This window comes from Drechmeria coniospora, chromosome 03 (genome assembly GCF_001625195.1).
Source record: "Drechmeria coniospora strain ARSEF 6962 chromosome 03, whole genome shotgun sequence".
In the NCBI taxonomy this organism is placed as follows: domain Eukaryota; kingdom Fungi; phylum Ascomycota; class Sordariomycetes; order Hypocreales; family Ophiocordycipitaceae; genus Drechmeria; species Drechmeria coniospora.
In genome coordinates this window covers 5228170-5256066 of record NC_054391.1, presented here as the reverse complement: position 1 = coordinate 5256066, position 27897 = coordinate 5228170, and the positions used below count along the sequence as shown (strand labels likewise).

General features: G+C 55.9%; 7 protein-coding genes across 7 annotated transcripts; 4 read left to right on the top strand and 3 right to left on the bottom strand.

The window, feature by feature from the left end:
• Nucleotides 1-497: 497 nt before the first annotated feature.
• DCS_07138 (PAB-dependent poly-specific ribonuclease subunit PAN2) lies at nt 498-4680 on the top strand (the record flags this gene model as incomplete). The annotated part of the gene is made up of 12 exons (XM_040804424.1): nt 498-518; nt 671-778; nt 834-1009; nt 1092-1218; nt 1282-1868; nt 1925-2344; nt 2415-2665; nt 2725-2864; nt 2915-3019; nt 3078-3483; nt 3540-3753; nt 3813-4680. 12 exons carry the CDS (start codon nt 498-500, stop codon nt 4678-4680), a joined length of 3423 nt encoding a protein of 1140 aa, XP_040654528.1.
• A 600-nt stretch (nt 4681-5280) lies between these two features.
• Nucleotides 5281-6378, bottom strand: DCS_07137 (casein kinase II beta subunit; the record flags this gene model as incomplete). The annotated part of the gene is made up of 1 exon (XM_040804423.1): nt 5281-6378. The coding sequence occupies one exon, from the start codon at nt 6376-6378 to the stop codon at nt 5281-5283; it is 1098 nt and encodes a 365-aa protein (XP_040654527.1).
• Nucleotides 6379-7330: 952 nt separating this feature from the next.
• On the top strand, nt 7331-8338 carry DCS_07136 (JmjC domain protein; the record flags this gene model as incomplete). The annotated part of the gene is made up of 1 exon (XM_040804422.1): nt 7331-8338. The coding sequence occupies one exon, from the start codon at nt 7331-7333 to the stop codon at nt 8336-8338; it is 1008 nt and encodes a 335-aa protein (XP_040654526.1).
• Nucleotides 8339-8895: 557 nt separating this feature from the next.
• DCS_07135 (Ran-binding-domain-containing protein) lies at nt 8896-10821 on the bottom strand (the record flags this gene model as incomplete). The annotated part of the gene is made up of 3 exons (XM_040804421.1): nt 8896-10480; nt 10538-10572; nt 10642-10821. The coding sequence occupies 3 exons, from the start codon at nt 10819-10821 to the stop codon at nt 8896-8898; spliced, it is 1800 nt and encodes a 599-aa protein (XP_040654525.1).
• A 763-nt stretch (nt 10822-11584) lies between these two features.
• DCS_07134 (putative translation release factor erf3) lies at nt 11585-13892 on the top strand (the record flags this gene model as incomplete). The annotated part of the gene is made up of 3 exons (XM_040804420.1): nt 11585-11933; nt 11987-13725; nt 13836-13892. 3 exons carry the CDS (start codon nt 11585-11587, stop codon nt 13890-13892), a joined length of 2145 nt encoding a protein of 714 aa, XP_040654524.1.
• Nucleotides 13893-18779: 4887 nt separating this feature from the next.
• Nucleotides 18780-22022, top strand: DCS_07133 (phosphoenolpyruvate carboxykinase; the record flags this gene model as incomplete). Its single annotated transcript, XM_040804419.1, has 8 exons — nt 18780-18876; nt 18943-18991; nt 19066-19091; nt 19175-19224; nt 19328-19494; nt 19580-19613; nt 20587-21293; nt 21386-22022. The coding sequence occupies 8 exons, from the start codon at nt 18780-18782 to the stop codon at nt 22020-22022; spliced, it is 1767 nt and encodes a 588-aa protein (XP_040654523.1).
• A 1064-nt stretch (nt 22023-23086) lies between these two features.
• DCS_07132 (MFS transporter) lies at nt 23087-24906 on the bottom strand (the record flags this gene model as incomplete). Its single annotated transcript, XM_040804418.1, has 4 exons — nt 23087-23407; nt 23464-24320; nt 24401-24509; nt 24622-24906. 4 exons carry the CDS (start codon nt 24904-24906, stop codon nt 23087-23089), a joined length of 1572 nt encoding a protein of 523 aa, XP_040654522.1.
• Nucleotides 24907-27897: the final 2991 nt, after the last annotated feature.

The window sequence follows — 27897 nt, the reverse complement described above, 5'->3', positions numbered from 1 at the left end:
AGCAACAACGGGGACGTTGCCCTCGAGGAGGTAGGTGTCCGCAGTTTCGCTGTACGTCAACCTACAGGGTAGGGGCTTCGCCACGGACTTGCGTCGGCTGGCTGCTGTGCCCCGCCAACAATGAACAGTCCGGGTACTGGTGCGCTAACGTTCGAGTTCAATTGCCTACTTGCAAGTACTCTACTATCATTTAGTGGTACGTAGCAGCGCTCGGTACTCGTACTTGTACGTACTAAAGTACTTAAGTCGTACGCGGATAATAATTGGTAGGTACCGTGTACAGGCAATAGACTAAAGCTGATCGACTACTCACCCATTCGGCCTCCGTCGCTGCCTCCTCCTCATCTCACATCTGCCATCTCGAAATTCACCATCCCATCGCGTCGCCCTGGCCTGGAACCAAGTCGCGAAGCCTCCCCGCAGGCTTGCCTCAGCGCACCATCCTCTCGTCGAGCTATGGTCCCTGGGGTCACCCGGAGAATGATCTGTCGACCACAATGGACGGAGACTGGGATGAAGTATGTTACAGCCTTGGGATCGATGCCCTTCATAACGCCGTCGCCATCGTGCCGGCACCGTCTTAAAATCGGCCTCGATCCCTCGTATCCTTATCTGTACCCCTCTTCAATCTACTTGATCGACACCTGCTGACCTTTCCGTCCTGCCTTAGGTCTCCCGAATTTCGCTCCCGGCCCCGGGCGTCCATGCGATGCTGACGCCCGTCACCACCATGATCTTCGACACTTCGCAGGAGCTTCTCTGGACGGGGAATGACTACGTACGTCGTTTGCCCGGATACTCAACATAAGGTCCCTAGCTGACGGCAGGGGTAGGGCCGAGTCACCTCGTTCATGGGTTCCGACCTCCAGAGGTACACTTCCTTCAAGGCCCACCTGTCTGCCGACGGACCGGTGCGGCAGGTGTTGGTGAATGATAGGGGTGTCATCGCTCTAGGGCCCAAGGACCTTCACATGGCCTTGCGGAGGGGACTGCCGATATGGCACCTGAGGTATCTCGTCGCTCCGTCATCCATTAACCCTCTGACCGTTGCTTGCTTCGGCCGACCCAACTGACGGACGATCCGTGGATAGGACTACCGACATGCAGGACCTTCGATGCATGAGCTTTACGTCCAAGGGCACGGCCGAGATCATCGTCGCCGGACATCAGGACAAGATGCTAGTCATCGACCTCAATAAGGGCGAGGTCGTCAAGCAAGTGAGTCACGTCGCCTCCCGGGCCACCCGCCATCCTCGAGCGCAACGGACACCAACCTGTTAGGTATCTACCGAGCATCAATATTCCATCATGAAGCGCGGCCGGTATATTTGCGCCGCAACGAAAACGGGAACTGTCCATCTTTTGGACCCAATCACCTTTGCCGTTGTCAAGTCCTGGAACGCCCACTCGGCACTCATCAATGACATGGATGCCCAGCACGACTTCATCGTCACATGCGGATACTCCCTACGTCAAGGCCAGAACTACATGCTCGATCCCTTCCTCAACGTCTTCGACATCAAGAAGATGGCCTCGATGCCGCCGATTCCCTTCCCCGCCGGAGCCGCATTCGTTCGCATGCACCCGAGGATGTTGACGACGAGCATCGTAGTCTCGCAGACTGGACAGATGCACGTTGTCGATCTGATGAACCCAAACACGAGCAATGTCCGCCAAGCAAACGTCATCTCGTACCTCAGCATGTTCGAAATTGCTCCCTCCGGCGAGGCCATTGCTCTTGCCGATCCCGAATGTTCGATCCACCTATGGGGATCACCGTCGAAACTACACTTTGTCGATCTCGCAACCCCAATCGAGTTTGCCACGGCCGAGGAAGCGATGCCACCTGTCGAATGGACCCCTGACTTGTGCGTTGCCACCGTTCCGCGCCCTTTCCCCCGCGACGCATGCTAACCGCGAACAGTCCACTCAACTCCGTAGGTCTGCCGTACTATCGTGATGTGCTGGCATCAGCCTGGCCGGATATTGTCTGCGATGTTGGCGCCCCACCAGCCAAGTTCGATGCTCCGTTTCTGCATGGCCTCAAGACGGCCGAGTTCGGCATGTATGGTCGGAATACGCGCGGCCTTCGAAGAAACCAGGTCGATGATACGCGAAGTGTCCACAAGGCCGCCAGTTTGGGTCTAAAGGCCCCCAAGTTTCTGAGCGAAAAGGCTCGAGAATTGGCGAAGAGCGACACCCGCAGGTTGGATGATAAGGCCGATGATCTCCCAAGCCCCCTCGGCGGCCCAGAAATCAAAAGCATGCAATCGGAAATGCCATTGATGTACCGAAATGTTGAGATCAAGTACAGCAAGTTTGGTGTCGACGACTTCGATTTCGGGTGAGTATTCTGTTCCAGTCTCTCTCCGGGAACCGTAGGAACAAGGGACTAAACGTTGTGCGAACGCTAGCTTCTACAACAAGACTCGCTACTCCGGTTTGGAGATACACATCTCCAACTCTTACGCAAACTCCCTGCTTCAGATCATGCACTTCACCCCCCTGGTACGGAATTTGGCCCTACAGCACGCGGCAACGGCATGCATCAGCGAGATATGCCTGCTTTGCGAATTGGGTTTCCTTTTCGACATGCTACAGAAAGCCGATGGTTCTATATGCCAGGCGACCAACTTACTGAGGACTCTCAGCAACCACCCTCAAGGTAAGGCTCGAATTCGACTGGATTTCGTGCTGAATGTCCATTTCTGATCGCTCCTGTAGCCGCTCCACTGGGACTACTCGAGGAGGACTTGCACGGGTCGTCGTTGAACGTCATGCTGCAAGGTTTGACACGATTCTTTCTGGAGAAGATTGTACAAGACTATCGAAGCATGTCGCCCTCTTCTTCTTCCATGGAGCAGGTACGGATCAAGCTACGAGAAACGTGGGAGCCGCCCTAACGAATTTGCAGATCCTGGCCACCTCCGCCACAAGTTCCATACGATGTATGAACTGCAGGAGCGAGTACACCAGACCTGGATCGACCTTCGTTAATGATCTGCTTTATCCTCCACTTGTGAGTTTCGAAGAGCCTTCCGCCTTCTCCATCGGACCTCGCTCACAGATTCTCTTAGAAACAACCTGGCCGCAACAGTACCAAGATGCCACGCGTGACTTTCTCTCAAGTTCTTAAGAGTAGCATTGAGCGAGAGACGACATCGAAAGGCTGGTGCAGCCGCTGCCAGCGATATCAAACCATCGCCACCAGGAAATCCATCTACAACATTCCCGCCGTGTTGATGCTGAACACAGCCATCACCAACCCCGATCACCGCATGCTTTGGTCAACGCCAGGGTGGCTGCCGGAGGAGATTGGTATCATCGTCGACCAAGGCCAGTTCTATTGCTATGAAGGAGAGGACCTGAAGCTTCACCTGCAACGGGGGATGCACAACATCACCGTATACTCCCTTATCGGTATGGCCATAAATGTGGAGGGTGGCCAGACCCAAAAGCCTCACTTGGTGGCTGTGATCAATGGTGCGTGATTCCGCTCCTTTCCATCGTAACGCTACCGCATGCTAACGTTTCAAAAGTCGCACACGCCGAACCGGAAGCACCGGGCGAGAGTCAGTGGCACCTGTTCAACGACTTTTTGGTTCGCACCGTCCGCACCGATGACGCGCTCGCTTTCAACACGTCTTGGAAAGTTCCGTCGGTGATATGTTTCCAAATGAAACAAGCAAACAACAAAATCGATACAGACTGGAAAGACCATCTCGACACCTCCATTCTATACCAAGACTTCAGGTAAGTCCAACCGCCGAAATGTGTTGACGAGATGCGCGAGGGGCTGACGTGATGGATAGTCCCAGCTTGAACTCCGAAGTCAAGACGTATCAAATTCTCGATCCCAAGACGGAACGTCCTGGCCCGGAGACAATCATTGCCCTCGACACAGAATTCGTCGCCGTGCGGCAGCCGGAAATTGAGATGAACTCGGATGGCGAGCGAGAGACGATTCGACCCATCGTCTATGCCCTTGCCCGAGCCTCTGTCGTGCGCGGCCACGGCGAGAAGGAAGGGACGCCGTTCATCGATGACTACATTGCCATCAAGGAACCGATTGTAGACTATCTCACATCGTACTCGGGCATCAGGGAGGAAGACCTGGATCCTCGCATCTCGAAGCACAGCCTGCTACCGCTGAAGATGGCATACAAGAAGCTCTGGGTTCTCCTGAACTTGGGTTGCAAGTTCCTGGGCCACGGACTGAAGCAGGATTTTCGAGTCGTGAACATTCACGTTCCTAAGACTCAGGTCATCGACACCATCGACCTCTTCTTCCTCCAGTCACGCCTCCGCAAGCTCTCTCTCGCCTTTTTGGCGTGGTGCCTCCTCAAGGAGGACATCCAGCTGGAGACGCATGACTCCATCGAGGACTCCCGCACCGCTCTCAAGCTATATAGGAAATACTTGGAATTCGAGGACGCCGGCATCTTGGACGCCATGCTGCAGGACATTTATCGTGCCGGCCGGGAGGTGAACTTCAAGCCGCCAAGGAAGGACGATTGCGACGTGCAGAGGGTGGACACCCCGCCGCTGCCGGCGGACGGGGGAACGCCTAGGCCATCGACACCCGTGAGAAAAGCGATTGGGCTGGCGGCGCCGACGCAGGGGACGTCAGGTTTCGGTGGTGCCAGTTGGACGCCGGGTAAGGGGTCGCCGTTGAGATGAACCATGGGTAGTGCCCGAGTGCACATGAGTGTATAAGATGGATAGACAGAATATTGAAGTAGAAGTGGAGGTTTGATCGTGCCCCTTTGCGTACCGAAACTTGTGGATAGAAATCGTGGGAAGTCTGATAAAAGAGCAGAGCAAATTCACCAAAAACCTGCGCAAGCGCATGCACGCTTCGTCTGGACCTCGAACCGTCCAATTTATCCTCCAACAGTCCGCTTCAAGCCGCTTTTGCCTCTAAACCTCTACCGATAACCCTTCACAGTACGTGGTACCTTATTTATTCAACGAGTAATCAGCCGTTCATGCCTCCAACACGACGAGATTCCGTCCTCCCTACCGGCGACCCCCTGCTCTGGAATGCCCCAGACACACGGCCAAGCTCGGCAGAGGGATAAAACGGTCACCGATGTCGCAGGCGGCCGCGTTGGGAACCTGGACACTCTTCCAACGCCATTCCATATATGCATAGTCTCCAATGTCGTCAGCTTGCCTCCTGCTCTCGCACTGGGCTCCCAAGCCACAGCATCGCATAGAGCGCGTCGACGGCAGCCAATTCTGTACGCCCGGATTGTCAGGGTCAAGGGTCTCGCTATGCTACAGCTCAGATTCGGCACCATTGGTAGAAAGCTGCATGGGACTGCCATTCTGATTCCGCCGTTGCCTTTGACGTCGGGTACCTGGCGGTCGCCGCCGGACGAGGAGACGACCGTTCTTGTCCCCGGTCTCATCGTCATCGTCGTCATCGTCGGGTTGTTGCTCGCAGATTCGTTCCTCGTCCAGCTCGTTCAAGTCTCGGGGGCGATCACGAAGCCACTGCATGCGTGGGCCGGAGCGGGCCCGCTCTGAGACGCGGAAGCCGTAGATCCTGGGCTCGTAGATTCGACCAGAGCCCAGGTTGGGTGCGATATTTTTCGCATACATGCCGTTGATCAGGGGCTCGTCTTCGGGTACTCTCGAGGTCGCACTGGAGAGGACGTCGGCGCCTCGCTTGGTGAGGTCATATTCGGGAAAGGTGAGTAGGAAGAGAGCGCCGAATGTTCGTCCGAAGAAGGCACCGTCGACGGTCTGAAAGCGGCTGTTGGGGGGAACATAGACGTCGAGACAGGAGGGGCAGAAAAGCTTGACGGTGTCCTCGCCTGGTATGTCGGAGAGTCCGACGGGTAGTGTTCTTGCGTGCTCGCAGTTATACCTGGGACAGGAGCCAAAGTGGCCCAGCTCGTACTTTTCGCTCATCTGTTGAATGCCGGCGCGAGAGCAGATGAAGCGCTGGTGGATGAGACCGTACAGCATCTCAGCTGACGACTCAATGACGGAAAGGTCGCTGGCCATCCTACTATGATGCCTCCGCTCCCGCCCAGGCGCTCGCTCTTGTCCATCGCCGATCCCAGACTCGTTTTCCTCCTCTTCGTCTTCCTCGTCTTCATCATCGTCATCATCTTCCGGTTCGACGTCGAGAATCATCTGGCAGGACCTGTCAGCCGCCTCGCCATCCTTCGGGCACGAGGCCATGGGGGACAGGGTTTTCGTCCTTACCTCGAGCGCCTCTTTGTACATGGCTACCTGCGTCTGCAGGCCGGTGAGGTTGAAGTCATCCTCGATAAACTCTTCCGATACCTCGGCAAAGTATTCGTGCCCCAACAAGGAGCAGAAGCTGGAGATCCAAGACTCGGGCACGCCCGAGGACGATGACATGTCTTCAGCCAGCTTTGCGGTGGCTGCCGAAGCAGGCTATGACCGAACGCGGACGAGCAACGCGAAAGCGCCACTCGAAGGGTGGTGATGCGGACCGTCGCCTCTAGAAGAGGGTTTGCTGGAGGGAAGCAGGACGTCGATGGCCCTGGCCAGGTGCGTGGGGTGGAGGGACGGTGATGGCGGGGAAAGAAGGTGTTTTCCCACTACAGGTACTCCAAACGTGGTGCTCGCGGTGGCTCGGCCTCGTTCGCGTCGCGAGTGCTTCGGCGGGTGCTTCGGCGAGTTGCACCAGTGGGCCAGCAATGGTATATCCCTGCAATCTCGCACAAAATTTCCGTCGGGAACGAATGATGGGGCTGGGCCTGTTTGGGGTCGCGATTTATGAGTGCGGCATGGCTGTGGGCAGACGTGCGATGGATTGTGGTGGTAATGGCGGTGGGCGCCCTTGGGTCTGCACTCGTTGTACCATCGGCACTTGGTTTTACCCGCTTCCGAAAGCCAGCTTCCACCTAACTTGACTGTACGGTGTACTGTACTGTACGGTACACGTTACTCGTAGTACTCCGTACAGTGGCAACTATTACATAGAGGTAAGTACTTGCGATTCCACTGTACAGTAATACTCCGTACAAGCATTCATACTCCGTACTCTGCAAGCACATGGGGATTTCTTGTTACTGTACGCAGTACTCCGTACTATGTACTCTGTACTGTAGACTTCCAGTTGAATGGCTTGGTACGGAGTACCAAGAGCAGTATCAGTACCCCGAATTAATTCCTTCGTACTAGGTTAATAGCTGTTAGCAACTAATGCCGTAATTCTCTCCAACATGCATTACTCCGTACATCCTTCTCCCTTGGTTGCACCCGCCCTCAAACTGATTATTCGGCGATCGCTTCATCAGAATGGGAGACTTCCATTTCTCCCCTCCACACCCCTAACCCCTAGGCAATGACGAGAAGCGTTCGATGTAGTATCCATTGGAGGCGTCGATTCCTTCATTCATCCAGTCGCGCAAGCATCATTCCGGTCACTTCAGCTGTCCCCGCCTCCGACGGTCGCATCAGCATCCAGTCGTTTCAGCAAACTGCTTTGATTCCCGAAAAGCCATTACTCTTCCGCCATGGAGCCGACTCCCCGACGACGCTCCTCCCTGCATTAAGCAAATGGTTCAGCAAAGATGGGCTTGCAGGGCATCAACTGTCAACATCTTTGGCCGACTTCGGCGACTGGCCATTTCCCTATGAACTGGTTCAGACGTCGCCCCGAAAGCGAGACGCTATCGCTGCTTTCTGCGATTGGTTATCTGCGTGCTCAACGACGACTGATCATATGATGGCTGGTATTCTACTGTCGGCACTTTCGGACGGAGAGGAGCGTAGGTTCCTCCAGTTACACAGCCCATGGAAGCTCTTGGCTAGGGCCCTCGAGTTCAACAAGGCGCAACGGGAAAAAGGGCTGGAAACGTTGGAGCTCTACATTGCTCAATCCTTGCTCTCGGACCTGCCAACGCCTCTTCAGCCGGATCTCCCAACCCCAGAGTTGGTGCTGCGGGCAGGGAAAGGGGACGTCTACAGCTCGTCCATCTGGCTCGGTACAGAACCAACATATACACCGCTGCACAGGGACCCGAACCCGAATTTATTTTGCCAGCTGTGCAGCCGGAAACTCGTGAGATTGCTGCCGCCTTCCTCGGGCGACCGGATATACTACGAGGTCCAGGTGCGGACCCGACAGCAGGGCAACGGCCGCATCAGAACGACGGAGATGATGGAAGGAGCGGAGAGAGAAATTTTGTATGATGCAATTTGGAACAGCAACGAGTTGCCAGATGAGCTGCACGAGGCCGCCTTGAGCCCGGGAGATGCCCTGTTCATCCCCAAGGGATGGTGGCACTCGGTCAGGAGCGTTGGAATGGATGGGCAGCTGAACGGCTCGGCCAACTGGTGGTTCAGATAAAATCGCGTTCATGCCCGCAAGTTAACGAGTTGAAGAAGCACCACGAAGGCTTGAGGCTTCCTGGACATCGCAATTGCCGATGCACTACTGCTGCCATCGGATTCTCCCAGGCAAGGATAAATAGTTCCGAAATACGATGGTTCCAACATGCGCAGTTCTGATACGACATCATCGATTCCCAGGAGGCAAGGACCTGAATTTTATGATGACCTGCGTTTCACCTACTCGCTGATACGCTGAAGATGGCTGGTTGGTGGCTCGTACTTAGTCAATGGCAAGGCTGTTCCGCACTGTTTCCGCCCTGAAAGTCGAGGGTGATAAAAAGCTAATAAGCAAAAGTAGGTGCGTAACAGCATGTTCGCAGCGGTCAAGGTTGGAAAGTGTCCCAGCCATCGTGCTCAGTTGAGCCGAAACTGCCCGTAGCTAGATGTGACGGTCCGTGCTGAATTGTGAATGTCATGCTTCCCAGCCATGTTGCCACTAAAATAAAAAAGAAACATCAAGGAATCCACGATTCTCGTATGGCCGAATGAGTAGAATGCTGGTGCCTGCTTTTGCTACTCTTGTTGAATGTCTGTGTATGGGTCAAAACCCACACGACGCTTCGTATCACGTCGTACCGCTCGCCGTGCGTCGCCCGACAATCCCGTCGTCGATGTCTCCTCGAGGAAAAATGTCAAAACATTATCTGGAATGGACAAGTGTGACGTTTGTTGAAACTCCTGCAATCCAGCGAGCCGAATGAGCATGTCGATCAGAGCCAAGCTGGACGTGATGGCCCGGAAAGGTGACCGTGCTATAAAATCCAGAGCCTCTGCCTTTTCGAATTCAAGGTTCTGTGTAGATGTTGACCTGCTGTCATGAGACGTGCGAGAACATGAGCTCGGAAGGAGCGATAGGTTTCTAATCTGGGCCGCGAAATTGGAATCGACAGATGCTCGGCTGCTGCTGGTTCTTCGTGTTATTGGCGCTTGATCATTTGTCTCCAAGGCTTCTGCCTCGTCCTCCGACCCGCTGTCACACTCGCTGTGATCAGGCTCATCCTCATCACACTCGTAGACTTCAAGAGCTATCCACTCAGGATCAAGGTGTCTTGGTAGCTTGGATGCGCCGCCGTCTACAGGTCTTCCTGTGTGGGACTTTTGCCAGTCGCGAGTCTTCTCAGCATGTAGCTGTCTGTCAACGTCGCATTGCTCGTCGTCTTCGCATTTAAATTGGACGTCACAGCTCTCCTCTATGCAGCCCATAGAGTTGTGCATGTCACACTTTTCTCCTCTCGAGAACGGAGGCGCATTCGTGTCTCGTTTGAGCAGCAAGACAGGATTGCTCTCGCCATCGGCGGCACTCCCCAGGTTTAGAATTCTACCGGTATCGGTGTAGAAGATTTTCGAGAGCTGATGTACGGGTATAGTCTCCTGAATGCCGGTTCGCGATAGGACACCACACGACGTGGCATCGTCCACTTCGTCGTCATGAGCTCTTCCGTCGTCCTTGTCCTCGATGATTTCCAAGTGATAGGCAAACTCCAGCCCACAGTTGGCGTTGGATGGGCCACTGGACTTGCGAACATGTCTTCCATCCTCGTCGTTTTCGGACAGAAATGATTGGGCCGACCGAAACAGTTGTACCCGCGCCTTGTGAATGACTTCTTGCCAAAGTGGCTGTCTCTCGTTCTCGCCGAACCCGTAGGCTGACTGAGGACCACTTTCAACTGACGCGTGTCCGAGGAAAAGCATGTACAAGGAGAGATGAAACGTAGGACCAATCTGAGACTGTCGGGAGGGATTTTGTGCATACTGGGTATCGCCCACCACGAGGAGCGTACTGGCCTGGAGAAGTCTCGATGGTGAGATGCTGGCGGGTAATGATGTTGATAGGGATTCTCCAGATGCCGTGATTGCCAGCTGCAGGAGGGGTATCTCACGATCGATGCGTTCCAAAAAGCCTCGAACATCAGAGATGACCTCTAGCAGATGTTTGTAGTCCTTTCCTCCCTGCCTCGTAGATTGGCTGCTGGCCTTGGGTGTAGCTTCCTCGAGCACTGCCGCCGCTGCAATTCTCTGACCTAACGCTCTCGTGTCTGCAAGCAGGCTCTTGGTGAGTGGGACAGCCGCTTCCAGGAAGACGTTTCCACGACCAGACCTGCCAGTTTTGTCAGGTATATATTCTTACGGGATAACAAAAGGCTGCAGGACCGACTTGAACTGGACAAGCTCGATGGCTGGCGAGATGATCTATACCGCGATGGGTTGGTCAGCTTACGATCATGGAGCTGGTGGCAGGGGCTGTATCCTCATACAAACCTTGATCTTGCTGTCGAGACGCTTTTCGAGGACCCTCAGCTCGGAATAGAGACTCTTGTTGTCGACCGAGTGTAATAGGCGTGAACATTGTCCGAGTGCATACGAGCTCGCCAGAGCGATTCCACTGCGAACCGTGTACTTCATGGCTTGCAGGCCAATTGTGGCTAGAAACTCGTCCATGACGCGGCTGCAACAGGAATCTTGGTTGGAACACCAGGCTGAATACTAGGTTAGACTTTTCAAATCTTGAAAAGGATATCCTCCATGCTGCCGGGGTTGAAGCAAACCGAGTTGTGCATCTGCAGTGAGCAGTGAACCGTCACACAGTGCCAGACATTTCGACAGCCACGTCACGCCTGTCCTCTCGGCATGTCCCTGTCGTGCTAGGGTTGCGCAGGAAAGTAAAGCGTACGGCAGTCATTTCGCTCGCCAACTCTTGAATAATAGGAAACCGGCGTATTATTCTCTATTTTTACTTTCAAAAATCACCGTCGTCAACGGGACTTGGATCTGGCCAGCTCTCGAAGCACTGTATGCGCCTGCGCACGATTGCCCAAATAGCATATACAGTGTCAAAATAAACGCCCGGCACTGGGCGAACCCCACCAGTCATTCGTGGAAGGCACATCCCTCCCCGCCGCATCGTGGTGGGGCTCGAATTTCTCAACGTTGACATACCTCGTCAAGCATCAAGCATCGAGGTCACCTCAAGCTTGGACACCAAGGCAGGCTGTTTCGCTGCCTCCTAGACGCATTGTTTCGCTAGCCTTCCGGGTATCACTTCGTTGGCATCCAATCGAGCTCGTTAACCTCGCTGGAATCTCGACCTTGGTCCTTGGTGTCCTCGTGAAGCAGCTGACAGCGACGGATCACAATCCAGCCACGACCAAACCGACATATTCTCCCAATCGAACGTTCGGCCCTCAGCGAACCGACCGACACAATGTCGAACCTTAATTCTTGGGAGGATGATCCTGCGGCCCAGGACGAGAACTTGTCCCGACAGGCTCAGCAACAGCTGAACGTCAACGCCCAAAATGCCGCCTCTGCGCAGGCCGGCTTTCGACCAAACATTGCCTCGTTCCAGCCTGGCGCTCAGTCGTTTCAACCAGGCCAGCCGTACGGCGGCAACTTCGCCCCGCAGCATCAGCAGCAGCAGTACTACCAGCAAGGCTACTATCCTCAGTATGGCCATCAGCAGCCGCAGCAGCCGCAGCAACAGCAGCAGGCTTTCAACCAGTACAACCAGGGATACGGCGGCGGCTTCAGCCAAGGTTACAATCAAGGATATGGTATGGAAATGCCCGTCGAGCCGATCTCGGACCGGTGTGCTGATGCATGATAGGCGCTGGATACCCCCAGTACGGCCAGGCACAGGGACAGCAACCTGCGGCCCCTACGGCCCCTCTAGCACCCGCCGCCGGCAGCGGTGCGTCGTCGGCGACGGCGCCCAAGCCAGTGTTGACCAAGGAAGGTGGCGCAAAGGTGCTCAGCATCGGTGCCGACACTTCGGCCCCGAAACCAAAGGCGAAGGTTCTCTCGATCGGCGGACCGTCCGCTGCTGCCAAGGACAAGTCGGAGGCCAAGGCCGACACCAAGGCGGAGCCCTCAAGCACACCCGAGGCTGGGCAGAAAGCGCTTGCTGTCAAGGCAATCGAGAAGACGGGAGAGAAGGCCGGCAAAGGTGCCGCATCGGGCGCGACGTCACCCACGCCGTCTTCCGGCCGCTCGAGCCCAGCCGGAGGAGAGAAGAAGGTGCAGCGCGACGCCGATGCGGTGACGAAGGAGCAGGCTGCCGATGTGGACGAGGATACCCTCAAGGAAATCTACGGCAAGGAGCACGTCAACGTCATCTTCATCGGCCACGTCGATGCCGGCAAATCCACCTTGGGCGGCTCGATCCTCTGGACGACCGGCATGGTTGACGAGAGAACCATGGACAAGTACAAGAAGGAGGCCAAGGATTTGGGGCGTGAGTCTTGGTACCTTTCTTGGGTCATGGACCTGACCAAGGAGGAGCGGACCAAGGGCAAGACGGTCGAGGTTGGCCGAGGGTTCTTCGAGACGGAGAAGCGCCGATACAGCATCCTGGACGCGCCCGGCCACAAGACGTACGTGCCAAGCATGATCGGCGGAGCCTCGCAGGCCGACGTCGGAATCTTGGTCATCTCGGCCCGAAAGGGCGAGTACGAGACGGGCTTCGAACGAGGTGGACAGACGCGTGAGCACGCCATGCTGGCCAAGACGCAGGGTGTGAACAAGTTGATTGTGGCCATCAACAAGATGGACGACCCCACGGTCGAGTGGTCGCACGAGCGCTACCAAGAATGCACGACGAAGCTGTCGCAATTCCTCAAGGGAACCGGGTACAACCTGAAGTCGGACGTCTTCTTCATGCCCGTCGCCGCTCAGCAGTCGATGAACATCAAGGACCGCATCCCCAAGGGCGTCGCGCCCTGGTGGGACGGCCCGTCGCTGCTGGAGTACCTGGACGGCATGAAGACGTTGGAACGCAAGCTCAACGCGCCCTTCATGATGCCCATCAACGCCAAGTACCGTGACATGGGCACCATGGTCGACGGGAAAATCGAGGCGGGCGTGGTCAAGAAAGGCATGACCTTGGTCATGATGCCTCGCAAGCAGCAGGTCGAGGCGGCCGCCCTCTTCGGCGAGCAGGAAGACGAGGTGCAAATCCTCCAATGCGGCGACCAGGTGCGGATGCGACTCAAGGGCATCGAGGAGGAGGACGTGCTGCCCGGCTTCGTGCTCTGCTCCTCCAAGAGACTGGTGCACACCGTGTCCGAGTTTGAGGCTCAGATCCGCATCCTCGACTTGAAGTCGATTCTGACGTCGGGCTTCAACTGCGTGCTGCACGTGCACTCGGCCATCGAAGAGGTGACATTTGCGGCGCTGCTGCACAAGCTGCAGAAGGGAACGAACCGGAAGAGCAAGATGGCGCCGACACACGCGAAGAAGGGAGACAGCATCATCGCGCGGCTGCAAGTGATTGGCGGAGCGGGATCCGTGTGCGTCGAGAAGTTTGAAGATTATCCTCAGATGGGTCGGTTTACCCTGCGAGACCAGGTACGCATACCGCTTCCGCGCCACGACACATGGCTCTCCTCCTCGGGCGACCCGTTTTCCCCTTGGGTCTCATTCTTACTCGTTTATATTTTTGCTAATCATCGGGGTAGGGGCAAACGATCGCCATTGGCAAAATTACGAAGCTCATCACCGACGAGTCGGCTTGAACGGGGGGGGGCTTGTGTGTGTGGGAGAACAATTCTACCAGCAGGAGATGGGAGCAAATCCGCGGCAAGCAGCTTGGAAACATGATAGAGGCGCGATGGAACGGGGGACAGGATAGGCATGGTGGTCACGGAGCTGTCGAGAGGTGGCGATCTATGGAGCGAGGCAGCTGTGCGAATGCATGGACGCAGGCAGGGAGCAGGCCCGTCCGCGGTGACGTAGTTGATAGAGATGGCACGATGACCCCGACGCATGTAGATGGGTAGATGGGAGAGTAGCAAATCAATTTCCGTCAAGGAAGGGATGCTCGCCTGGGATGACGGTTGATGATGATGGGCGTCGGCACGAGGCACGAAGGGGGGGGGGGGGGGGGGTGAGCAGCATCGAAGAATGCTCACGGGAAGCCGAAGCCGACGCGGCAGGGGCGGATGGGGTCGAGTTCGGCCAGAGTGGGTTGCGCCGTGAGATACTGATGGACGGACCTACGGTGCATCGGGATGGGAGCATGCCAGCAGTAGCCGACGGATGGCGGCAAAGACGGAATGACATCCGGGGTATTTGGTGTACGGTAGGCCCGAGAGTCGAGCTTCGGGGTTATTGGATGGTTGTCGGGAATCGTGGATGAAACACATGTGCCTGAGCTAGCCTGAAGTTGGGAGCTCCTGGATGCCGCCGGGCAACATGCCTGGTCGGCGTGGTCAACTCGACCGGCGCGTCGCTCACGCCGACGAAAATGAACCGGGACAGGGGAGTGGCACCCTGATACCAAGTCGTCAGCAAGTGCGGCTTTGGCTCCTCCGAGCCCGCGACGGAACGGCGCAAGAGTGGATCTACGGGAGCCCGAGAGTGGAGAAGGTCGAGAAAGGTCCTCGAGGGCTGCGCAGGCGCAGGGGTTGTTCACGGACCTGCGCAGCCGTACCTTTGTCGGAAGGCATGCATGTGGCAGTACAGGTACTTACTTGCTTGTACGAGCATGTGCCGCCTGGGGAAGTGGGTGAACGCACACTGTACTTGCAGCAGCAGTAGGGGTTTTGAAGTATAATACTTGCAGGTGTACTCTGTCCAACCGATACGTACTTGACATTACTGCGAGTACTTGCTCGACTGCATGTACCGTGCGTTGGACTTGTGCAAGAGTACGGAGTAATACTGTAGTTGCAGTTGTGATTGCATACTACTTGTACTGTACGGGTAACTTGCAGGTACCACTCACTGTAGGTGAGTAAGCACGACTGTTACGGATATACCTACTTACACTACGGAGTGCCGTACGCACACTTACCAAGCGCCGCAGTACTGTACATTTACATGTTCTTGTACAAGTAAAGTACCATACTTGCATGTGCTCTGTTGGTACCCATGTATTTTACAGTACAGTACACTACATGTGTCCTGCAAGTAACGACGCAAAAGTAGACAGCAAGGGTATGCGGTGGGATGCAGGCAGGTTCAAATGCTGTCTGGTTTGGCGTTGATCAATTCGACTACTGCGCCTCGTGCACGCGCCTACAACGAGTACGAGTACATGCACGCGAATAAATGTAAAGCATGGATCGGACGGGTACGGAGCGAACGGGGCCGCGCCAGAGGCACGCTTCTCCCAGCTGCAGCGAAGGACACTTGTCAGACGCGGGACGTGCTCGTACCTGAACGAGCGTGCCTGCTATGATGCTCGAATAGGTTTCCAGGTTCTCTTGCGCGGCGCATGACCGCCCCTCCCCGGCTCCTATCCAGGCATCTCGCGGGCCTTGATGCAAAGCAGCAAGGCAGGTAAAGTATAGCCAGCCATACCGATTGATGAATACGGTGGACACACCTGCGTGCAATAGGCAGCGATACATGTAATTACTCCGTACACCTACACATACTTACATACAGTACAAGTAAGTGTAGATGTTTTTTTTTGTACCATATGTAGTTGTATTGCCTGCATGCAAGTGTGCTGTAAGTATCATCTCACCAACATGTACTTATGTGAGAGAACCCCGTACAGTAAGCACGGTGTACTTATGGAGTACGTACTGTACTTAAGTAATTGTACAAGTGCTCCATTCATGTACCGCAAGTACAGCACAACTATTACTCCCTACCGAGTACAATAATTCTCGATGCCGAGAATGAAGGGCGTGTCGATAGTGTGGCCGAACAAAGTGCTCCGTGTGTACGGAGAAAATCGGAAGAGCTGCGGTCGCGGATGCGAATGGCCAATGGAGGATTGGCATTGCCAGCGTAGCGGGTGGTGCCGTGGAGCCGAGACCCTCTAGTGCCGACGCAAGTTGCTGCTATTTGCTGGGTTTACAGTACGGATTACCTAGCTGGCCTTGTAGGATTTGTTCAAGTTCTCATGAGTCCAAGTACTACCTTGGGTGCAGGTACATACATACGTACAGATACGGGACTGTTGCGCAAGTAGCGCTTCGTGTACTTATTTACTGTACATGACAAGCACAAACGAACATGCGGTTTGATGGTATTGGCAAGGTCCGAGCCAGAGGCATATATATGCATTCTGCAGCAGTGTCGAAAGGTGGCTGCTAGGTTGACGACAGCTGATCACATGGTTGCTAAAAAAAAATACCAATACGTTGTTGTAGCACAGCATGATGAGGCAGAGGATGCAGGTGGAACGCACATAGGAAGATGCGTACTCTGTAGTACTACTCGTCAGTATGTGCGGAATACACTTGCTTGTGCCCGAACTAGTCGGTGGGAATAGGGGAGATCTCTGCTGGTCATGTGGCCATGCGCTCTCATGTTGCCACGGTAAACCTGGGGTTTGGGGTATTTTTTGGAGCCCCCCTGAATCGCGGGGTACGACTAGCGGCGGCGGTTCCTCCTACTGTACATGCACCACTGCAGTTCGTCCAGCGGTGCATGAGACCCTGAGCTAAGCCTCGGGCAAAGGTGTCCAGCTGACCTCGGGAAGGGCGAGAAAGAACGGATTGGCAAGTACGGAGTGCGGATGCATGCATAGATATCCCCTATTTATTCCGTAGCAGCAATTATCGGGTCGTTTCGAGACCTAATTTGCATGGTTTGCGGCATTGATCCGCCTTGCTCCATCATGGCAGCGCCTTGTTCTCCGTGCAAGTAAGGGGCAGTACCGTATGTACAGTAATGGTCGGGTTCCCTGGGCAGCTGTCAAATTGCCGCAACCGCTGGAAAGGCAGCCATGCATGTGTTCGGTACTTGTGCCTGCTGTAGTCTGGCGGCGACACAACACCAAATGTACAGTACTTACTTCCATGTGTGCTAGGTGTGCCCTGCGACGCGCGACGCGGTACTACCTAGTAGCGGGTGGCGAGACGGAGTATTCTACAAGTACGCAAGTGAACGGGAAAAGTGGTACGGATGATATACTTGCTCCTGCTCGCCATCAAGGTGGCAGGCATACTTGTACATGCACAGCACTTTGATACAGAAGGTATGACAACGGGGACAGCTGCCAGAGGTAGCCAGCCTGAACCCCCGAGGTTCCTGCAGCCAGGTCATGCCAGAGGGTTCACCGTGGTACCAGGTGCTGGTGGTACGGGCAATTTTGGTTTTAAGCTCTGCGACCTGCGCATCTGTGCAAGTTGGTTGTTGCCAGTACCTCACCGATGGCTTGGACGCTCCGGTTTGCCGAATGGATACTTTCGGGCCAAAGGGGGAGCGAGATGTTGGTGTGCACCAACCGAGATAAATAGCAAGCTACGTCCCCCCTTGTGCAAGAGGCTTTCCTCGGTCGTCTCGCCAGTCAACCTACACTCGACTTGCCTCCCATCGAGAGATTCACTCGTACACCTCGGCGCAGGCTCCCGCAGCACCGGCTTTCTGGAACCCTGCCGCATCCGAAAATAAACACATGCACACTTGAGCACAGTGCTTACTTGTAGTGCATGGAAGTGCCGCTACGAGTACATGTGCATGTACAATCCCACTCGAGCATTCTCGCTGCCCCATCTGGAACCACAGCACTGCTCGTGCCAGCCAGTGACCGACGCCGCCAAACAGCCCAAGCCCTGCTGCCTCGAGGACGAACAACGCGCCCAGGTACCACTTCACACAAGTACAACGGTGCTGGTGGCAGTACATTGGACCCAGTAAGTACAACCTTCGTCCTGCCGCTGAAATACTGTACTCTGCACCGCAAGTGCTGCACGGTACAGAGTACAAAGGTAGGCGGTACGGAGCAGGACGAAAACGAGTACCTCTGCAGCAATACATGTGCTCCGTACTAACAGTGTACAGGTACAATATAACTTACTCGTAATACGAGTAGCGCCAGCCAACCGCCGCTAAGCAAAGACGTAATATTCCAAGCTTGACGAAACTCGTTCCGGTATAAATTCGTGGAGCCCGTCCGTCCAGTTGCATCGGCTGCCCGCTTTCAGCAACTCCTACCCCACCATCACGCCCCCCGTGCGCTCCCTGGAACGCTGCGACCGCAGTGACAGCCGGACCTGCTCTCCCCAAGTCCGTAATACTACAACCGTGAGTGCACAGCCGCGTCGCCGTCGCAGCATCCGTCCAATCTCCCGCATTGCCCTCCCTGCACTGCACTGCATAGTCCTACGTATTTCACGAAGAACCAAAAAAGAGGCAAACCCCATTCTCGCATTGCCCACACCCCCCCGCATTATTACGGAGTAGGTACCCAGTACGAATGTTCGTGACCTGCTCCGTTTCCACCATTAGCGGAGTGTACGTACCTCTGGCACAGATTCCACACGAGCTCGCCCGCTCGCAACGCCACGACCTTTGCACATCACTTGGCCGTTCACAAGCTTGTCCGGTTTCCTTTCACACCCCCCCCCCCCCAGTCCCCCATTTGCCCGAGTGGCCGCCTCGTCAAGTGCATACAACTGCAGAGCCGGATCTAACACTTCGGTCAAGTTTAAATAAAAGCCATGGACCCCGTTGTTCGAACTGCCTCCCCCTACACCGATCCCAACGTCGAAGGTCCCAGCTTTACCATCCAAGCTTACGGCGGCGATTTGCGCAAGAGTAAGCTCCTGCCCTCTTCTCGCTCGTCCGGAGAGCCATGGATGATGGTCTGACACAAGGCTGTAGTGATTTCCTCCAACGTCAACAAGACTGCTCTGCACCCTGGTGGTGTTCAGTGAGTATCCCCCCGACGAAATACTGGGCGGAGGAGGAAAGGAAACCTTGGCCGGCTGACGCGGTGCATCCAAGGCCTCACCGGGACCACACCGAGCTCGGTACGCTGCCTCGACGCCGGTTCATTGCCCGGCCTATCTTCGCCCCTGACACTTCCTGCCGCTCTGTGCTAACGCATCCGCAGAGGAGGAGCTCCACGAGACGGCACACATTGACTATGATCGCGTCGCCATCGTGAGTCGATACTACCCATGAGCAAAGGCGAAGGGGGATGAGAAAAAAACCTTCTCTCTCTCCCGTCCGACGGCACGGCACCGGCCACTGACAAATTTCCCAGATCCACAACCCATCCGTTGCTGCGCTCTACGAAGATGCTCTCGTCTACGAATCCGGCACTGCCATCACGTCGAGCGGTGCCCTGACTGCCTACTCCGGCAAGAAGACCGGCCGTTCTCCTCTCGACAAGCGAATTGTCAAGGAGCCTTCGTCCGAACACAACGTCTGGTACGTTGCTTTTTCTTTCTCTTTCCACTCCATCTTTTTTTTTCTTCCTTCGCCGCCGCGTGAGGCTAATCGAAGGTTTCTGCAGGTGGGGACCCGTCAACAAGCCCATGTCGCCTGAGGTAGGTTGTCTCGTGCTCCTTGTCCCCTTTTCCTTTGCCGCGGCTGCTGTTGGCCCTGCTCTCGGTGCTGCCGTTCTTGTTGGTTGGTGCCCTGCATTCGTCGCCGATGCTGTGTCACAATGACGCACGCGCACGAGAATTTTGCGGGCTCTGCGGGCCGCCACATGTGCGCTCGCCCGCCGCCCTACCCTGGCTTGGCGGTGCAGAGGTTCCTCGCCGCGCGCTCCCCATACCTTCCCTGCTTTGGTCATTCCCCTTGCTGCCCCTGCATGCTTCTGCCCGCCCGCCCCTGCCCGACGGCGGCCTCGGCGCCGTCGCGCCTACCTCACGGGGACAAATCCTGGTGTCACCTGCCAGCGCTCGGGGGCCAGTCGTCGTTGCTTCTTTCTGGTCCTCGGAATTGTCGCGATGCTCATTGGCGTCGTCGTCGGCAGTCCGACCCACCCGCTTCCTCGTCCGCCTTCCTTCTCCCCTGGCACTTTCCTGACCTACCCTGCCCCACACCGCATACCGATGAGACAATGAGGCAGCCAAGACGAGACGAGACAGCCGAGCATAAGCGACCGCCCGCCGCCGGACGCATCTGATTTCGACTCGACTCGACTCGACTCGACTCAATCCGATCCGATCCGCCCCGACTCTGCACGGTTGCGCAAGGCGCAGCACCTGCAGTGCGAGATGCAGCTTATACTCGTTTCTTCGGTCTCGTTCACATGATCTTGCGGTTGGCAATGGATGAATGGGACACGCCTGATTTGCAGGTTGCCCGCCCGCCTTGCGCCTGCTTGCTTGCCTTGCCTGCCTTCCTTGTCTCTGCCACCTGGCTTGCTTGCAAGTTGCTTGCACGGGTAGCAGGCGTCACATGGCCACGGCAACGCGAGCCATGTCTCTTCGCTTCGCCTTGCACGCTCGCCGCCTTCCGAGTCGCTTTCGCCAAGATGCGGATATGACGTGACGCTGACAAGCTTGCCAGGTCTGGAAAATCAACCGCGAGCGTGCCGTTGACTACCTTAACACGCGCAACCGCATCTACGTCGTTGATGGGTACGCTGGCTGGGACGAAAAGTACCGCATCCGCGTCCGCGTCATCTGCGCCCGTGCCTACCATGCCCTGTTCATGAGGAACATGCTCATTCGCCCTCCTCGCGAGGAGCTCGAGCACTTCCACCCCGACTACACCATCTACAACGCCGGCTCCTTTCCCGCCAACCGCTATACCGAGGGCATGACATCCGTCACGTCGGTCTCCATCAACTTCGACCAGAAGGAGATGGTCATCCTCGGTACCGAGTACGCCGGCGAGATGAAGAAGGGCGTCTTCACCGTCCTCTTCTACGAGATGCCCATCAAGCACAACGTCCTGACCCTGCACTCGTCCGCCAACGAGGGCAAGAGCGGCGACGTCACCCTCTTCTTCGGCCTCTCCGGCACCGGCAAGACGACCCTGTCGGCCGACCCCAACCGTGCCCTGATCGGCGACGACGAGCACTGCTGGAGCGACCACGGCGTCTTCAACATCGAAGGCGGCTGCTACGCCAAGTGCATCGGTCTGTCGGCCGAGAAGGAGCCGGATATCCATGGCGCCATCCGCTACGGATCCGTCCTCGAGAACGTCGTCTTCGACCCCGAGACCCGCGAGGTCAACTACGACGACTCGACCCTGACCGAGAACACTCGCTGGTATGTTCTTGCCTGCTGAATTCGCACCCTTGGCCTGGCATCGTTTGCGTCCTTCTTCGTGACGACATTTGGCTGACGTGCTTGCCTACCAGCGCCTACCCCATCGAGTACATTAGCAACGCCAAGATCCCCTGCCTGTCCGAAAGCTCCCCCTCCAACATCATTCTCCTCACCTGCGACGCCCGTGGCGTCCTGCCTCCCATCTCCAAGCTCGACCGCGCCCAGACCATGTTCCACTTCATCTCTGGCTACACCTCCAAGATGGCCGGCACCGAGGATGGCGTGACGGAGCCTCAAGCCACCTTCTCCTCTTGCTTCGCCCAGCCCTTCCTGGCCCTGCACCCGATGAAGTACGCCAAGATGCTCGCCGACAAGATCGAGCAGCACAAGGCGAATGCCTGGCTGCTCAACACCGGCTGGGTCGGTGCTGGTTTCGCCCATGGCGGCAAGCGATGCCCCCTCAAGTACACGCGTGCCATCCTCGACGCCATCCACAACGGCGAGCTTGCCAAGGTCAACTACGAGAACTACGACGTCTTCAACCTCCAGGTCCCTACCACCTGCCCCAACGTCCCTAGCGAGTTGCTCAACCCCAAGAAGGCCTGGACCGCCGGCAGCGACAGCTTCGAGGCCGAAGTTGTCAAGCTGGGCAAGCTCTTCCGTGAGAACTTCAAGATTTACGAGAGCGAGGCCACTGAGGACGTCGTCAAGGCTGGCCCTGCCGTTTAATCAGCGACCTGTGCAATTTAGCGTCCCTATTCTCACTTTCACCGGTTGAAGCATTATAGTCGCCGTCATCACTATCAACACCGCCACCGCCACCACCCACATCAACACCATCATCACCTCGAGATGAGACGCTCCTCACCGAACCCTCTTTGGGCAGCGTGAACCCGAAAGGCTCACCCCCGCCGCTAGATGCATTCACCCTTTTTTGGTCACTGAGGTGGGCGTCCGTCGATTTTCCGTTTATTTTGCACGTTTTGGATTTCAATGGATGTGGATGAAAATCTGGCTGCGCTGCCATGAATCACAATCATTTCTCGCCGTCGAGCTTGGATAGGAATGAGGAATTGGGGGGATGAGGAGGAAGCGGACTCTGAAGATGCGAAGGAACCAGATAGAAGGGCCATGAAGACAGATTGGAATCTACAGATAGACAGGCAAGAGTTCTATCGAAAGCGGAACGTTCTTGTGAAACCCCTGCCGCTTCGACATGCGTTTAACTACTCCGCGCCTATTGGCTTCGTTCGCATGAGGTGGAACTCGACATGTTGTCGTGCCACGAAGCTCTTCTAGCCACATGGAGCTTGTGACATGTTGGGACACGACAAGCTGACTGTTTGCTTGCATACTATTAATACACCAAGGACATTTGTGAGTTCATATGAACTTGCCTGGTATATCATGTGGAATTAGTCTGCATTTATATGACATCAAGCCCAAGACCACCGGGCCAAGGGTGCTATATCCCAATTACGTCATGTATGCACTACTGGATACGAAGTGCTGTGCTCTTTTCACCCGTGTTATGTGCGTGCGTGCGTGTGTGCCAGGTGACAGCAAACCAAGAACAAAACTTTTCTCCTCCGCCTTGCAACGCAAATGCTGCATCGAACATCGTAACCTGCTTCGGATGGTATAATGCAGATATAGGTACAAGAAAAATGGCATGTACAAGAGAGCTGATCCAAATGTCGTGGTATTTCGCTCATTCCTTTCGTGCAAGATAAAGCATGGACCTTTGCAGTTTCCAGGGACGAACTGGGGTCCACAGTTTGCGCTGGCGTCGGCTAGTAGCTGTAGCGGAATTGCTTGTTCTCCTTGTCCGTCATATTCGTCCAGACCTCGGGAGACATGAACTCTTCCTCCTGCTGCTCGCTACGGTCGTTCCGGCGCTTGTTGGCCCAGACGTAGTAGAGGAAGAGGGTGAAGGTGGTGACGGCGCACGCAGCCTGGGTGCCCATGACGGCCAGCTTGGCAGGGCGGAAATCGGGAGCGTCTTGGGCCCTGAAGGTCTGGGGTCCGATGATGTTGCCGAGAGAAAAGGAGCCGCTGACGAGGGCGGCGGCAAAGGCACGTTTCGTACCTCCTGCGCAGTTCGCGACGGTCCACTAGAGTCACATGTCAGCGTTGAGATAATTGTCCGGGGCCTCGTGCGGACACGCACGTTGTAGAAGACGGGCAGAGGAGCGACGACGGCGTTGACGAGGTAGATGCCAGCCAGAACGCCAGCCCGGTTGGCTCTCGGGTTCAAGAAGGACATCAGAGCGCCGCCGATGATTGCGGGGATGATGCAGACGATGATCCAGGCCCAGCGGTGCGACCGCTTACGGATGCCGAATCCGACCAAGAGGGTGAAGAAAATGCTGACGGCGCCGGAAGGCATGTTCATGAGCGCCGCTTGTTTGGGAGTGTAGTTGAGATTCCGGATGAGCGTGGCGGAATACGTGGTGACGACGCCGCTGGAGACGGAAAGTAGGATGACGGAGGCGATGAGCAGCCAAATCTGGGGGTCGAGGATGGCCTCGAGGATTTCCTTGGCGCGAAACTTTTTGTTCTCGATGCCGGTCTGGTTTACACTGACGTGCTTGAGGAGGGCAACCTTCTCGGCATCGGAGAGCCAGCGGGCCTTCATCGGGGTGTCGGGCAGGAAGAGAAAGGCGGAGAGGCCGATGACGACGGTGACACAGCCGAGGACGACGAACATGACGCGCCAGCCGGCCATGCTGGCGGCGGGGGAGATGTGCTGAAACCCAAAGGATATGAGGCCGCCGAGGATCTGGCCGAGACCGAGGCCGAGGTACCAGAAGGAGAAGCGGGGCGCCTGCTCGGATTTCGTATACCACTGACTGCTGATGAGCATCAGAGAGGGACCGATGGTGGCCTCGAAGATTCCCAGAAAGATGCGGGACACGAGCAAGGTCGGGTAGTTGGTGGCGGCCGCTCCGCAGGCCGTGGCGACGCCCCAGAGAGTGACGTTGAAGCCGAGCCACTTGGCCGCCGGTACCTTTTGCAAAAAATAGACTACAGGCAGGGCGATGGTGAGCGACAGATCCGAGGGGGGTTCGCCATTTGGACCTTTGGTCGATTCGACCTCGACTTACTGTTGGGTATCTCGAAGCAGAGCAGGCCGACAAAGAGGAAGGTGGCGACGTTGGAGAAGTCGCTGGTGGTGAGGCCCAGGTCCTTGTGGATTCCCATGACGGCGGCATACTGCATGCCGAGCAAGGAGGAGCAGATCAGCATGACCGAGCGGGGACGAACGGTAGGATGGCAACGACGGGGAAGGTGGGAAGGAAGCCTTGGCCAGGGTGGCTGCACATACGTTCAGGATGACCTTGTCGAGGAACTGCATCGTGTAGCAGCAGAACATGAGAGGCACGATGTGCCAGTCAATCTTGCGGCGCAGGGCGGCGATGTCGATGGCGGCGACGCCGTCGGCATCGCGATGCTGATCGAGGAACGTCCAGGCGGCATCGACTCGCACTTGGCCAGCGGCCGGGACATCGGCACGTGGGGCCGTCCTGTCGGCCTTGTCGCTCGAAGACGACAGTGATGGGGCCGGATGGATGTCGACGTTGTCTTTCTTTTCGGCAACGGACGACGACATTGCGTCGAGTACCCGACAGAGGGCGTCCAGATGAGGCCAGGAGGGGAACGAAGGAGAGGTGTTGCAGCGACGGGGGTCGGGCCACCAAGCCGTCGCAGGCGTGCAAGGGAGCGATGCAATGTGGACGGCAGACGAACACGAGGACGTGGAAGCGAAAGTGGAAGTGGAGGTGGAAGTGGAAGTGGAAGTGGAAGTGGGAGAGGAATTGGTCGTCCGGTTGGTGGTTGCACAGCACGGAACCGGTAGGCGGCGCAGAGCGGAGCTGATGGGGTTATCCTCTCTTTCGCGGATGGCTCCGGTGCTCCCGCCGTGGAAGACGATGCCAAACTCGATAAGAATGTCGAATGAGCGGATGGGTACTCCGGAGAGGCAAAGCAGAAGAGTATAGAGGATGGACAGGTGGGAGGCGGACGAGCGGATGGATGGATGAACACGCACGTCGTAGACGGCACGGCAAGGTATCGAAGGGCAGAAGGTGGAGTAAAATGCGACAAGAAAAGACGGAGATGAGATGACCTGAATCGGGCACCTCGTGGGCTTGCTAACCGGCGGCGGCCTTCTGGCCCCTTGTCTTACTTGTACCTTCCCATGAGGTGTCTCTTCCGAGGCAGGTTCAGCAGACGGTTGCGCAGGTGCGTCCGGAGAGCGACATCGATCGGCATCCGAGTGGGATCGACTGACAAGAAGACGGAGGAAGGAACTAGGATCGGAGCTGCCGCAGGGTCCACGATTGGGACGTGGTTGAATGTTTACCAGTGGCTGAAGTACCGACCGTAGAAGGTTAGCACGACGGCATTACAGTACACACACGGAACCTTAAGCACCTAGCACCTGCTAGCAGCTGGGTAAAGCGGAGCACGGTGGGTGACAAGCAGCGCCGCTCCGACCTGTCAGTTCCATTGCCTTGGATCTGCGGTGCTAGCATCTACCCATACCCAGGCCGAGCAAGCACAAGCGTGCGGAGTTGATCTAATACGGTCTTGTGTGGACGGAGCAATACACCGTACGGCACAGACGCTCGATGTCTTACCTCGTCGAGCCTGGTCTCAACGGGTGGAGAGTGGCGGCGATTGGGCGAGGCTACAAAAGCCCTATTCATAGGTACAAGTACACTTGACTTGCTGTTCTCCGTAGGTACCGAGTATTAATTCCTTGCAAGTACAAGTAAACCTCCTTCGGCATTCAGCTGCACAAGCTGCCATATAAGTTGGTACTTAATTATTACTGTAAGGCCCAGTATGGGACAGTATGTCGGTACTTGCTAAGGCAAAAAGCCCATACTTAGTTCCATGTACGGAGTATCTGCTGTTATTTTAAGTGGTTTTGCATGTACTTAAGTTCATGTATGGTAGTACAAGTACATAGGTACATTCAAGTATTGTCCAATCTGTACGGCGTACTTAAGTACATATGCCTGCTACCTAGTAAAGTACGGAGTAAGTACTCCGTAATAATACAAATAATTACTGGGAAAGAACAAATAAATGCGAGTAAGTATACTGAGTACCAACAAGAATCGTGACTCGTGCACGTACGCTAAAACTACTTAAGCTTTCGCAAGCTGGCTCGACGAATCGCATGGTCAGCTTGGCCCTCACTGGGCAGGCCATACTTTTGCTAAGTATTGTACTAATTAATACGGAGCATTACTTGTAGGTGTGCAAATAGGTGTACGTCGAGCGTTGGACCCAAGCTAATTCAGCATCAAAAGATCAAAACGCAGGCCAAATCTCGTAACGAGAACCGGCAGAAGGAAGAAGGGAGATGTGAGATGGATCCATCGGGCAACTCTGGCGGGTGTGTGGTGGATCCGACGGCGGTAGCACTGAAGCCTGCGTGGGCGTCGGTCGGGTCGATGGTGCTTACTCGTGCATGTGCGAATTCGCAGTAATTACAATTCATTACTTGCGTCCCTGTAGGTGGTTCATATAAGTACGGAGTACTTGCAGCTTGCTTGTTGACCCCATCCATCCTCTTCCGTCGGGCATGGCATGCCCTCCCTTGCGGATGGCTCGTCGACAGACGCAAAAGCGGAACGCACGTATTATTATAGCGCGCCCCATAGTTGGGTGTGCATGCGCATACTTAGTATGCCGTGTACTATATATCCTAGGCACTAATATACTTCAGTACTCCGTATTTCTGCTTAAGTACTTGCACCCACAGTTGGGTGTCTGGAAGTGTGCGCCTACGGAGTACTTATTGCAGAGGTCGTTTTTCCACGCGTGCCACTCTACGCAGCATGTTGTGCATGTAGATAGATGCCAGCCAAAGTATGAGCAGTCGTAGCAAGTACCAAATGCACGTGTATTACTTGCATGCATGCCAAGAGGTCTACAGTACATGCACGGAGCAGTTGTGCGCTACAGTACGTCTTCCCGAACGAGCATTGGCAGGCAGGCTCGAAGCGCGGGTGTGATATTTCCAACATCCCCGGCAGGAACGTATGCCAGACCGTATGCCGGTACACCGTACAGGACAGCTATTACTCTCAACGTCCTCCTCGCCCACAGTGAGCAAACCATGGTTCGCTCCCTCGGCGACACCTTCATCAACCTCCGCTTGGCTTTGGTCCCTTCAACGCATCCGCTTATGCGCACTTGTGCACGTTGTCCTCCGAGCCGGCCAACTGGCTGGCCCTGCAAGGCCAGGCTTTGTGCTTGTATGGCGCTTCCAATCCATGTGCCGAAGAGACATCGTTTCAGCTGACCTACGTGGCTCGACATGCAGAGCCAGAACTCCCACAGGGGCGGTGTCTCTGCGTGTGCTTCCATCTACCCTTGCAGCTTCCGTGCAGAGGTCCTTGCCTGCCGTGTTCGCGGCAGGCGAACGGCGTCTTTTTCTCCGCCAGCCTGCCTACGGGTTGGTGGGTTCGACGCCCAGCACCCTCGGATCGTGGCGCTCGCCTTGCAAGGTTCGCCGCGTGCTACGAAGTCGAGGCGAGACGTGTCGGTTCCATCCCTACCAGCAGGCGTGGACACGCTCTCAGCA